Source organism: Atractosteus spatula, chromosome 2 (assembly GCF_055471065.1).
Source record: "Atractosteus spatula isolate fAtrSpa1 chromosome 2, fAtrSpa1.hap1, whole genome shotgun sequence".
Taxonomy (NCBI): domain Eukaryota; kingdom Metazoa; phylum Chordata; class Actinopteri; order Semionotiformes; family Lepisosteidae; genus Atractosteus; species Atractosteus spatula.
This window is the reverse complement of record NC_142707.1, coordinates 48,150,237-48,164,334: the sequence shown is the minus strand read 5'-3', so window position 1 is coordinate 48,164,334 and position 14,098 is coordinate 48,150,237. Positions and strand designations below refer to the sequence as shown.

General features: G+C 37.6%; 2 protein-coding genes across 8 annotated transcripts in view; one reads left to right on the top strand and one right to left on the bottom strand.

Annotated features, from left to right (window-relative positions):
- Window positions 1-3,739, bottom strand: part of ube3d (ubiquitin protein ligase E3D) — a 46,340-nt gene extending 42,601 nt beyond the window's left edge. For 4 of the 6 annotated variants that reach the window (XR_016089241.1, XM_088909602.1, XM_088909601.1 and 1 more), the window contains exon 1: window positions 3,558-3,739. Coding sequence is in view for 3 of the 6 variants with exons in the window: in XM_088909602.1 (XP_088765728.1) it covers window positions 3,558-3,634 (77 nt within the window). In the remaining 3 variants the exon portion in view is untranslated. The remainder of the gene's footprint in view (window positions 1-3,557) is intronic. The other 2 variants (XM_088909604.1, XM_088909605.1) reach the window with 2 other exon arrangements.
- A 3,404-nt stretch (window positions 3,740-7,143) lies between these two features.
- The window catches only part of dop1a (DOP1 leucine zipper like protein A), a 36,656-nt gene continuing 29,701 nt past the window's right edge, over window positions 7,144-14,098 (top strand). For both annotated transcript variants that reach the window (XM_088933996.1, XM_088934004.1), the window contains exons 1-5: window positions 7,144-7,410; window positions 10,072-10,262; window positions 11,153-11,334; window positions 11,974-12,144; window positions 13,264-13,453. In XM_088933996.1, the coding sequence (XP_088790122.1) occupies window positions 10,125-10,262; window positions 11,153-11,334; window positions 11,974-12,144; window positions 13,264-13,453 (681 nt within the window). In that variant the 5' untranslated portion in view covers window positions 7,144-7,410; window positions 10,072-10,124. The remainder of the gene's footprint in view (window positions 7,411-10,071; window positions 10,263-11,152; window positions 11,335-11,973; window positions 12,145-13,263; window positions 13,454-14,098) is intronic.

Below are 14,098 nucleotides of genomic sequence, written 5' to 3'. Positions count from 1 at the left end.
TCAATATAAAAGTCGGGAGTAAGGAACAAGCTACCCAGCCATGCTGTCAAAGCTGATACCTTGACTTTTTTTTTTTAAAAAGGTTGCCTGGATGAGATCCTCAGATTAGCTACTGGGCGAGATTGGCCTTAATTCACATAAACTTTCTACAATTTTTAATTCATCCTAGCAGTGTGTCATGAAGCAAATAGTTTGCCCAGGGCATTCCCTATGCACTGATTCAAGGCAACATGAGGCAAAGGCACTGAGGTATTATTCTCAAGAGGAGTACTTGCACCACTCCTTCCTATCCACAGACTAACAAGTTGGAAAAACATAACCAGCAGACCCTAAAGACCTCTGTGAATGACACAAGTGGAGAGCAAGAGCAACATCTGCAGAAACTTCTCATTATTCACACAATTGAAGGCATTCCAAGAACACACAGGGTTCTCATCCTTTGAAGTGATTAAGGCAGGGGTGAGACAGTTCTGCGATGTGCTGGATACTGAAGGTACAGAAGGTGTAAAGTACATCAGAACACAAACTGCTTCCAAGCTGCAAGGGCCTTTAACATCATCTTTGGATCAGCACCCCTTACACACGTTAGAAAGGAAATCATCCACGTGCTTGCAAGAGTAAAAGAAGACTGATGTTATTACTGATCCAAGACGATGATACACAACTATCCAACTGCAGGAGAGGGTGGATGGTGCTATACACATAACAATGTTAGACCACAGCAACAGCCACTGGAACCCAAAGAGCTTATGGCATGCTGGACCACATTCAAATTACTCCCTTTCTTTATCACATCTTTTGGAGTTCAGCACTGGCTGTTTTTCAGCTCAAATGGTTTTCGGATGAATATAAAAAATGCACACCTGCCACTTTTCAAATAATGTGGTCTTTTACAGTATCAGCTCAGATCATCGTCTCAGGCTCTCGGGAATGTTTTGGCTAGGACTAGGAAAGCAGGACTTACAATTAGTGGAAAGAGCATATGTTGGAAACATCTGAAGAGTAATATTTAGGTTACAGCTTTGACCCCAACATTCCACTAGCACGGGGTCTACAAGGTTAATAACATTGGGGAATGCCTTCAAGCAGCCAGGAGAAACTCCTTTCTTGATTTGATAAATACCATTCATTCTAGTATCTACAAACTCTGAAGCAGCAGCAATGCTTGTTTGAACACTAGCAGCTGAGAATTAACAAGTGCAACTGAAGAATCTGATTAGATGTGATCCTGTGCTACACAACATGACTTCACTCAGCCCTTCAGTATCTACTGTACATGGACATGCCATGCGGATCTGGGGTACTGTCTGTGTGGAGTTGGTATGTTCTACCTATGTTCGCGTAGGTTTCCATCAGGTGCTCCAGCTTCCTCTCAGAATCCACAGACGTACTGGTAGGGTTAAATGTTTTTTGGGAAAACTGGGCCTAGGTATAAGTGTGTGCAGTTATGTCTGCCCTGAAATGGACTGGTGCTCCATCCAGGGTGTGCCTCACCTTGAAAGCATTGCATGCCAAGCTCCAGCACCCCCCTGACCCTGAATTGGATGAAGCTGTTAAGGAAATGGATGGATAGAATGATAAATAAACCCACCTGGTTTCCAAAAAGTACAGGTGTCCCCAGCAGTACCACCAACATCAACGGATCCGGGGATGAAAAGGAGAAAGAAATTATACTCTTTTAAGCAGTGATGTTTTAGTGAGGCTCTAAATATTAAGATACATACACATGCATATTTTTAAAACATGCAAAGAAACTAGATAAACATTAAATGCGTTCATGAAAAAAAGTCTCACAGTGCCATCTGGTGGCAAAGAAAGGATCTGGATTCTTTACCTATAATATCCTTAGAGGGCAAATTTAATTACTAACCAAACAATGAATGATATTTTAGAACAGAGGAAATTATTGTTCATTTATGTTGTATCTGAGTGTTTTTTATAAATGAATTATGTATATGTAATTTTTGTCTTTCATAAATTTGTTTCAGTTGGTCCATCAAGCTCATTTGGTTGCTAGTAGGTAATTGAAGGTTATTCACAGATTTCTACAGGAAATCATTAGTGGTTGTCAAAAAACTATATTTCCATATACGTGTTATGTATTCAAGAAAACATGGGATTTACAATGTGTATATCTAAAAATACCCATGATTTTTGTGTTCCTGCTGCACTGTTAACACTTGTGGTTCACAGGATGGGTCCATTCTGAGTTTTGCTTTGTTCCATGTAATCAAATAACTTACTATATTTGTTTCATCACAAAAAAGACTTTGTGTGAATGCCCTCTTTGTCTTTTGACCAGCTACTTAAGCACCTTGCAAGAAAATTGTGATTATCAACAGGAGCATCACAATGTTTTCAGTGTTTCTGAAAAACAACTAACTCTTCAAACACCTAATACTAAATGCAACAAATTACTTAAATTTCTTAAAGTTGATTTCTTAATTATTCACCTCATAATTCTTTTTTCTAATTTTTATGCTTATCTCGTCCACTTTCACATAAGAGATCATAAGCACCACCAAAAAAAGTATAAAAAGACATTCATATTTTCACACACAATGTTTTACCATACAAATCACAGCAACGGTTCCATTTCATTAATAGGAGCAAGACATGGACTATATGGACTAGTTGTAACATCATATACACCTTTTTCAGACATGTCAGCAATTCCATCAAGTGGAGATTTACAGTGATGGGTCATAAGTGTTGTGACAAATTCAAAATTCATTAATTTTAAAGACTTTTATATTTACATTTACACAACATTCCCAGACAGTTTGATGTCTAGTTTTCACATCATAGGGATTTGTAAGCACGAGCATATCATTGAAACAGTCTGTCATACTTTAAATTTCACGCCTGCTCTTTTAACAGATGGATCTAAGATGCGAATGAAGTGCTAACTTTGGAAGAAAAAAAGTGATTCAACATAAACATTTTCATAACTGTAACAATTATTAACGTCCTTCTTGTTTTCAACATTAAATCGGGGGTGTACCAGACTCATTCACTCAGTCATTTTAACCACAAATTCTGTCCAAAACCTTTTATGTTGAGATACTTCTAGGTTATGAAGTTTCAGGATCTAGCAATTGTAGCCCCAATTTCGAAAAATAAATCTCACACTGATATTTTGCTTCTTTTCTGTTTGGCTCGGCTACTGACGATGCATGCATTCAAACACAAACTAGCCAACTGCAAACAAGGGAATTAACTTGTCATTAACTTGTTTCATTATTCACTTGTTTCAAAAATTTATCAATTGTAAAAGGATGCTTAATATAATCGTGAGTTTATTATCTGTTCTTATCTGAACTCATATTTTCCTTTCATTTCTAAAACTGCAAGTGTAAATGTAACTAAAAAATAGGCTGTATTCATTATATTTGAATCAAGTTAAAATCACCGAATATTAAAGAGAATCGAAACAAAAAATGTAAAGTAATAGCTGTATCTGAAAACACGAGATGTAATACTTCAAACTGGAACCTAATTTATTACTTTCAATACAGCTTGTAGCACACTAATAAAATATTGAAAAATTGATTAACCTTAATACCAAAAGTCCGCTTTGAAGTCGTGTTCTCAACTCCAAAAAGAATCCACTCTGCTTTTCGGTTGTATCCATTATTTATTTTAATTTTAATATGATGGTTTTTAAACAATCACACTCTACTACACTCTTCTCTTCACCACACGTTTGGAATCATCAACAAACCCCTCATGCATCCGGAAGAATATTGCCGCCAGGGTCAGAGGTTATGAAAGCCCAGAAGCAAGCGGTAAAGAATTGTACAGCGACATCAGCGGTGAGTGTCTGTAACTGCTTCGCATGGCAAGAAACTGAAAAAAAAAATCGATTTTTCTTCTTTATTGTAATTAAAATCTTAGTAATTAAAAAAGAGGGAAAATAAAGTAGATTAATTCGAAGATATATATAATAAAAACACCACCTTTAAAATAACTTTATATACAATTTAAATCACATATACACAGAATGTACTGATTAAGAGTATAATTAAATATGGAGCAGGGTTCTCAAGCTTGATTCCTGTGTCAAGAGTGTCAAGTTACACTGTTATATCATTGTCTTGTATGTCCATCCATCCATCTTCTAACCTCTTCATCCCTTTCGGTGTCACGGTAGCCTGCAGCTATACTAGCAAGAAATGGACGCAGTCGATCATGGGTCACACAAAGACATGCACACACTCGCATCCAACATCTCGAATCACACACCAATTTTCATAGAAGCCAATATACCTACTAATACGATCATGGAGAGGAAGTATAAACAGTGAATTGGTTAATTGCACCACCATTAACTATACATATGTACAGTTGTGAGAAAACTGAATTATATGGTTTTCTGCATGAATGGCTCCTAAAATGTGATCTGATCTTCATTTAAGTCAGGATAATAAATAAAGACAGTCTTAATTAACAAACAACACAACATTTTACATTGTCATATCTTTATTGAAGAAATGGTTTAAACAATTTGATGGAAAAAGTATCTGAACCCTTATGTTTAGTAACTAGTGGAACCTTCTTTATTGGCAATAACCTCACCCAAATGCTTTCTATAGCTGCTGATCAGACATGCACAGAAGTTAGGAGGTATTTTGGCCCATTCCTCTATACAACACTGTTTCAGTTCATGTATATTTTTGGGATGTCTTGCTTGAACGGCCTGCTTCAGATCACATCACAGCATTTTCAATGGGATTGAGGTCAGGACTACGATTTTGCCATTCTAAAATACAGAATTTCTTCTGTTTGAGCCACTCTGTTGCCGATTACCTCCTGTGTTTTGGATCATTGTCATGTTGCATGACCCAACTATTTTTGAGTTTTAGATCACAGACAGACACACTGACATTCTGCTGTAGAATTTCCTGATACAACGTGGAATTCATTGGTCCCTCAATGATTGCAAGCTATCCAGACCCTGAGGCAGCAAAGCAGCCCCACACCCTTATACTCTCTCCACCCTGCTTCACAGTTGGGATGAGGTTTTGGTGTTGATATGCAGTGTTTTGTTTTCACCAAACATAATGCTGTGTACATTTACCAAAAAGTAAAACTTTTGTCTCATCTGTCCACAGAACATTGTTGCAGTAATGCTGTGGAACATCCAGGTGGTCTTTAGCAAACTTGAGACGGGCAGCAATGTTTTTTTTGGAGAGCAGTGGTTTCCTCCATAGTAACCTCCCATGAACACCACTCTTGTTCAGTGTTTTTCTTATGGTAGACTCATGAACACAGACGTTATCAAGTGCAAGAGATGCCTGTAGATCCTTAGCTGTCACCCAAGGGTTCTTTGTCACCTGAAGATTATACGGCATGCCCTTGCACCGATCTTTGTAGGACTCCCACTCCTAGGGAGAGTACCAACAGTGCCGAATTTCTTCCATTTGTAAACTATCTGCCCGACTGTGGACTGATGGAGGCCCAAGTCTTTAGAAATCCTTTTGTAACCCTTTCCAATCTTATGAGTTTTAACAACCCTTCTTCTGAGGTCCTCTGAAATCTCTTTTGATCAGGCCATATTGCACTTCAACAGAATTCTGTTATGAAAAGCAAGTAACCACTTGTGTGATTTTTTATACGGCAGGGCAAGTCAAACCCACACCTGAATCGATTGGATCACCTGACTCATTGATTGGAATACCTGACGCCAATTACCCTTTTTTTCCAAGATGTCATTATCCTAGAGGTTCACATACTTTTTCCATCAATAGCCTTGATTGTTTAAACCATTTGTTCAATAAAGATATGACACAATGTAAAATGTTGTGTGTGACACCCTAAGAAGGCTCCACATCTGAAACGTTGTGTTTTTCTTCTCTTTTCAGCATGGAATAAACCTTTACTTGTTCCTTTGCATACTGACTATAGTTTCTAATCTAAATATAAACTTGTTTACAGACTAAAATAACCAAAATATTTCAAATGTATTTGCAGATCCTATATTACGATGAGACTGCCAGCTTTCCTGTAAAGAAACAGTAAATATTCGTTATTTGAGCTGCTTCACTTTACCACCAGATGGCATCCGCCTCACGCCACCTGCTGGCCGATCATGAAAGCAGCGGTTTCGATTTACGAAAAAGGTCAAACTAATAGAAACTAAAAGTGGAAAATTAAAAACAAAAGTTCTGGATGTGTGCATCACATATAAATATTAATTATTTAATTAACTGCTTGACTGTAATATTTCTAAATAGACTCCGGTGTGTTTTAGGTAAATGCAAGTTCAATGAACTAATATAAAACCTATAAATCCCGACTAAGAAACTAATAAGAGTAACTGCTTAATTGACTGATCAGGTTGTCTTTTCGAAAAACATAAAGACACTGGGCCCCGCAGTGTATGATACGGATACCATATTACATTATTTGAAAAACACGAATTCATTGCAATTCCGACTTTTATCAAGTGCTTTCAAGCAGTGTGAGAGAGTACAAGATCCCTTTAACTCTGAGTTTCCGAGGTTGGCAGACTGTCACCTCGCTTGGAGGAGAGGAGAGGGGGGACCAACTACTTCTCGTCATGCAGCACACAGCTTGTATACTATGTACAGTGTACATTTGGTGGAATATCATGTGAAGCATGATTTTCCATCTTGTATTTAAGTCCTCGCTTTAGTGATAGTGTTGCACTTCAGGAATGAAGCGAAGTATCACTCTCTTTTAAATGAGGTTCACGCGCTTGGGTAAAACGCAGCCTCGCTCGCGCCGATTGCTGGCCATTAGGTAAATATGCGGTCGATCCACACTCACACATATTATTACCACCACCACCAATAATAATAATAATAATAATAATAATGGAACAGGTAAATTAAATTACTTAAATTTACAGTGATCCATTTATCACCATCGCTCTATTTAACTAGACCACTTATGAAAATACTTTAACAGGAAAGTCGCTATCAGTCTTCTTGTTACTTTGACAAATGTTGAGTGTTACAAGTTCACAACTACAGTACTCGGATCGGACGCGATCGGTGCGGAACCTTTCAGCAGGGGTGCGCGCAGAGTCGGGAGCCGTGAGTGCGGACCGCGAGCCGCAGTGCTGTCTGGGAGCTGTCAGCCGGACTTGGGCTTTGTGTGTCATAGTCATAGATCTGCAGTCGGGGCAGAGAGGAAATCAGGGATGAGCTGCCCGGGCGTCCTGTGGCATGTTTACGACATTCTGCTGACCCGGAATGATGTAGGATACCCACACGTTTTACTGGATTACGTAGTTTCTTTTCTGCTCTAGTACCAGCGTTTTTCCGAGTGACAAGGGCCCTATATTTCTTGAATTGCTGTTATTCAGTGTTAAATCCCTGCCCTAGCGTAGACAACCTTGTTTTTCTTTCATACATTTATTGGGTGGTTCAAAACCTACAGACGGTAAGCACACTTTATATCGGCATACGTATTTAAATGACGATATTTTGTACATCCTTTTAACTGAAACTGATTGTATGAAAGCACGACTTTTTTTAGACAGGATTGCTTCTTGTGGAAGATGCTGTGACATGACAGTTACAGATCTATTATGATGAAAAGATCCCTAAAATAAAGGCGACATCCATTTTTCTTGCGATCTGTAGCTAAAATGTATTAGTATATAAATCCAGCTGTTTCCGTTTTTAACACAAACACGTTTTACTTTTAGCTATGGATGCTTAAATACAGAAAAGGGCATTCTTATTCATCTATAATAATCATATATTGATCATTTTGTGTCGCAGGCCGAATCGAAATACGAGTACTGTGCTTCTAGTTTATAGTCATCGACATCTGGTGATATTTACAAATGCAGGCGTAAAAGCAAAGACTTCCTTCAAGTGCCGGAATCATTGAGTGGCTCTCTGTTACAGTGCTTTAGAATATTATACTCAAAGCTTTGGTCCTGGAAAAAAGAATAGTAGGAATTCTTTATTTATTTTCTTCGACATATATATAGTTATGCATTTGAGCATATATTTCATTTTAAAATCTTTTTTTTTCTTGTGAAGTAGGATGCCCTTTGTATATGTGTCAGTGTTTGAACTGCAGTACTTTTACCACTACTGCTATTTCCACAGCTCTGTATGATACTCTTTTTCATGTGCTGTCATCCTCAATTCCTTGTAGTACATTAAGGGAACATTGTTACCTGGACAGCTACATGGCAGCGACGTCTTTGACTTATGTACCAATGGGCACATCAATCATTATGAAGACTGAAACGTTATTCATTGAACCCTGCAGTCTTTTGTCATTTATTGAAAATCGGCCCAAGACTTGTGTGTTGTACACCACAAATGCTGACAATGGTATTTGGAAAAATGCACCAACCTAAGTGCATAGGAAGTGATACTAATTTCAGTTCTCGGTGCTTGGGAGGAAAGTCCTGATGTTTTGTTTTCTACGGTAGGAACTGTAATGATTTACATTCAAGCATCCCTGAGTTAATAGTGTTAAGTTAACACGTCCTTGTACAGGTGATTAGTCTCTTTGAACATTAGGGATGTTCAAAGACAGAAGTTAAGGAGCCCACAGTTTTATGATGTATTGCCCCAAACAATAAGCAGCACATGAGAATGGAGAGAAATAGGATTCACATGCACATACATGAAGCAAATGTAAATTGTGACTTGAATAGTGAAATTGTATTGGTTCTTGATATTTTTCAAGCTTGAAAATATATTTTCTATGTTTTTGCCAGCCTTGTTGCAGACTGTTAAGCATCCTTGCATATAAGTATGATTTAATCTTTTAGCTGACATCTACCATTTCTTTAGCATGAGCATGGCAGAACTCAAAGTGTCACACACTTAAACACATTTGCAGATTCTACAAGAGTGCTGATTTAATCTTGTCAATGTTTTCAGACATTTATGAATTTCATAAAAGGGACTTCAGTGTTAATTAAATATTCATTCAGTGCTGAAGTGCAGCATTCTGTTTTACTATTTGATATAAAGAACTGATATAATACTTTATTATTAATCATATTACAGTCCTATTTTCAGAAAACACTCTGTGAAACATTAGCTAAATGTTCATTGGAACCCTTAAAATATTACACATGGCATTTATCACTTTTTTTTTGCAGGCAAAAATGGATACAAAAATCTTCAGGTATATTTAAGCAAGGTTATTGGATTTCATTTTATATTCAATAATCTCTTTAGACTTTAAGCAGAAATATGGCATTACACTGTAAATGCAGCTCCCTCATTATGTGTTCATGTCTTGAAAGACACAGAAACAAAAACATATATTAGATTTATGGATTGGATGTGTTCTGCTGGAGAAATTCAAAAGGTGTCATGCTGTAATCTTAATAGATTTATAAAGCGCATTCTTTACCATGGATTATCAGTGGAAAAGTCACAAATAACTGAATTCCAGAAAACACAAGGGTCACATTTATTCGTAGATTTTGTAGAAGAGATTGTGTAAGTCCTCCCCTGGCAGCGATTACACTGCGACATGTAGTTCATGACTCCCCATATCTTATCAAGGGCTGCAGGATTTGTAGATGTACAACAACCTCAAAACATATTAGACACCCTGTCATATTTCACAGGGGGCATGAGGTTTGTCTCAACATGAGCTTCATCGTTTTTATGCCAAACATAAAGCTTATGAGCATGTTTAAATAGATTAGTTTTGTGATGTGTGGATTTGCTTTACAGTTTTTGGTGATCTTTATGTTCAGCCATAAAAGTGTTCATTTTGACCATTCATGTTTTGAAAAAATATATTTACAGGAATACGTAGAGGTGTGAATACATTTGACCCCTATTTTTATTTTGGAATTCAGTTAATTATGATTGCTGTGCATATTTCTTTTACATTTTCATAATTTTCATTTTAAACAAGATGAATTATCCTTTCTGTAACTCATTCTGCATTGTAATGTTATTGTTTTTGTTTCATTGGATGTATATAATAATTCTGCTGGGCACTGTGCATGCTTCCTTTTTTGTTTCAAAAACGTTAATGACTCAAAAATGGCAGTTAAAACCCATGTGCATATTTTGACGGGGTTTCCATTTAATTTGTGTCTATTTTTAGGTGATGATTTTGCATGAGCCAGGGGCTGGTCAGTAGCAGTATTCTACAGGAGGATGAATGCAGAGGAATCGGAGTTGCTAAGTGACTCCAAGTACAGGAACTATGTAGCCGCTGTGGACAAAGCCCTTAAAAGCTTTGAGTATTCAAGCGAATGGGCAGATCTGATATCTGCGCTGGGGAAGCTTAATAAGGTAATCGCACCATTTGTCCACTAAAATCCCTTTAATACAGTCAGTAGAGTGGAGGTGGTTTGGCGGGTGTTTTCTTGTTCTGTGCTACAGATTAACCCCTTCAGATTGTAATATCTTTGAAAAGGAGTAAGCTGCTTAAATGTGGATGAGTGAGAAGTGGGGTTTTTGTTGATTGTGTAAGGACTGCCTCCATTTTACAGGCATTATGTTGGGATGCCTTACTAATTAAATGACATTTTTTGTGGCGTGGCTTAACACTCATTTACAGTTTTAAATTGAGGTTCCAACAATAGGTCCCATCTCAGTTATTAACATATAACTTGTAAAATAAGAGTTTTATTGTTGAGCATACACCCTATGCCAACAAACCAATTTTGCTTTCTTATTCTTATTCCCTTTAGGAGCTTTTGGTTCAGGAAGCTTAAACCACTACCATGAGAGGCAGCCTGTCACTAAGAAAGTCTGTTGTCCTATAATTAGACCACATAAATGAATATTTTTTGTTAATTATAAAATTATTGAGGAACTATGCTGATGTTCTTTCCCCTTAAGGAAACACTGGGACTTAAACTGCAGTATGTTTGGCACTAATCTTTATTTACTTTCTCCAGTGTATGTTGCACTTTGACATTGCTTTCCAAATTGCTTTGACATTGAATAATTTGATATGAAAAGTGAAGTGAGTTATAAGGGAATACTTTATACAAGGCACACTATTGATTATTAGTGAATGCATTCGTATTATGTAATATTATGTAATTTACAATTACATAATATTATGTAATTTAGCTGTTTTCTGAAAGAATCAGTAAACACTTAAGTATTTTTACTGGATAATCTTGTAGATCCTTGTAGCAGCACAAGATGTTTAATTTTCTTTTCTTTGTCAGGTTTTGCAGAACAATGCTAAGTACCAGGTTGTGCCCAAAAAACTAACAATTGGGAAACGGCTCGCACAATGCCTTCACCCAGCACTGCCCAGTGGAGTCCATCGCAAAGCCCTGGAGACCTACGAAATTATCTTCAAGATTATTGGGCCGAAAAGGCTGGCCAAAGACCTCTTCTTATATAGGTGCGTGCCCCTATACACAGTGGATATAAAAAGTCTACGCACCGTTATTGAAATTGCAGGTTTTTGTGAAGTAAAGCCAGAAATCAAGATAAATCATGTCAGACATTTTTCCATCTTTAATGTGACCTTGCAACCAGCAAAATTAAAGCGAAAAACAAATAGATAATTATTAGGAAAAATAATTGAAATGAAAAATATCCACTGTATGTAGTGAAATAAGACGATATTGCAACTCACAAGTTTCTCGCTCAAAGTGACGCATTAATTACTGAAGAAGAATATTTTTGATATCAAGTGACTAGCAATATATGATGTTTTGGTTTTTCATACAGTCAAGCAATTTCAATTCTTTTTGTATGTTTGTCTTTTCTTCACTTTATAATGTTTGCATAGGTTTTACAGAACTTTTTCATTGTTTTTTGGGATTTTTGCATGTTCTTTCTGTTGATGGTTTAGACTTGATTACTCTGCATAATCAGAATATTCAGCGTTGTTAAATTTTCAAGTACAAATAGATTGTTATTGGGATTGATTAAAAGACAATGTAGTAACGTGTTTATTGCTTCAGTTGAAGAAAGAAGAGCACCTATGAAAAAAAATACAATTTTATATGTATAGTGACTTCTTTCATTTTGTCAGCTCTGGACTGTTTCCTCTTCTTACCAATGCGGCCATGTCTGTCAAGCCTGCTCTCCTTGGCCTTTATGAGACCTACTATCTGCCACTGGGCAAAACTCTCAAACCAGGACTGCAGGGGCTGCTGACTGGAGTGCTGCCAGGATTGGAGGAAGGGTCAGAGTACTACGACAGGTAAATACGTATTTTGCACAAGCGAGAACTTTTACATATGAATATATGTTGTCTTAATATTAATTCCACAGTTTCTATGTTTAAGTGCAATCTTGTGTGCGATATACCAATGTTTTAAACTGCCCTTTTAAAAAGATCTCAGGACAACTGTTTCCTATCTCATAGACGTGGTGTTTTTTTGTTCTAGCATGTGGGCCTTTTAGTGGTTATGCTAAGAAAGAATTCTTAACATGTTCTGGCAGAGTGTCCCTAGTGGTTAGTGCATATAACTACAACCTCGTGTTATAGTGGCAGACGGGCACAGACCTAAAGAAAACTAGCAGTGCACACTTCTATTCAACCTGGCAGTCATTACATTAACAGACGGTAGCAAGCATGATTTAACAAGGCGGGCTTATCCCTTTTACAGTCTGAAAAAAAGACAGCTCAGGTATCAAACAAATCATCCATGTCTAATGTCCACTCAGTGAAAAGCATGTGTACATCATGAAATGATAGATTTAAAAGAGCTCTACAATAAGGACCCTTTAGAAATAAATGTTCAAAAATTTAATGGATGGGGTCACAGACACATCCAAACACACTTCTTTTTCAAGTAAAGTGGCATCTCAAAATTGCCTGCATTTGGCATTCTTCATTGCTGAACTGGTTACAGTATGTTATTCCATCCCTAATCTCTATCCTACACTAACCAGAATATTAGCAAAATCAAAACCCTGAGGGGGGAAGCTCTGGCTGATTGACCTTGAATTTTATTTTATTTTTTACCATTACCTTAAAACACTTAATCAATATGTTTGATGATGGTAAAAGATTAGATTTCAACCAGGCTTCAATGAACTTGTGTCTCCGGTGTGTCGTATAGACTTCATTACGTTTTAGGCTTCGGCTCTTTTTGGTTTTCACGTGTGATCTTCTTTGGTGCTGTGCTTCCTTTGAAAAGAACAATGGGGGAATCCGGTGAGTTTAAATGGCCCGGTGCAGACATTACTCTCAGCTGGAACACAGGGCAGGCTGCAGTGTGCTGTCACACGGGCTGTGCGAGCGCGTTTAGAATCCGGTTTGTGTTTTGATGCGTGAAGCCCATCGGGTTCACGCGGTTCACTCTCTGTCTGCCAGAACTAACACCTTGCTGGAGAAGGTTGCTGCAGCAGTGGAGCAATCGGCCTTCTACAGCGCGCTGTGGGGCAGCATCCTGACCAGCCCCGCGGTCCGGCTGCCAGGCATCACATTCGTGCTTTTACATCTCAACCGCAAGCTGTCCATGGAAGACCAACTTTATATCATCGGCAGCGACATAGAGCTCATGGTACAGAGGTTGTTTGTTTCCTGAAAATGTGTGTGTTCGGTTCATGGTTACGTGAATGATTTCATTTCATGTGAGGGCCTTTCAAAATTCCCAGCTGCTTCGGGATCAGTTCTGTTTTACACCCTTGGCCGTTGGTACAGTGGATTGTGAAGAAGGAAATATGGTGAAGGCCAGGGTTCGACGTTTCAGTTTAGAGAGAAGAAAATATTCTGTAGTTGCTAATTAAAGGATATTCGCCTTTCAGCCATTCATTGAAGCCCTGGAATGTATTTGGTTTCTCTCCTCTGTAAAGATTTCAGAGCAGCAAAGTGTTTTCGTAACACTGTGACCACATGTTTACACAGTTTCCTCACTCAATGAGGTTTTACTAGTGCATTGTACAATTTCTATTTAATATTGCATTCCTGTATTTTGAATTATGTTATTTTAACTGCACAGTATATCATAACATTCTTCTTAAATTTTTTTATTGCTTCCCCACATGGTCTAGATTCTAGATTCAGAAAATAATATGCCAACATAAACACCTCCTTCAAGCTTAACGTTTCCTGTCTCATAATCCACATGAAGGTGTTTTTTTACCTTCATGTGATACGTTGTGCTTCCCTACATTACATGTCATCTGCCAGGTGTTTGTTCAGTCTA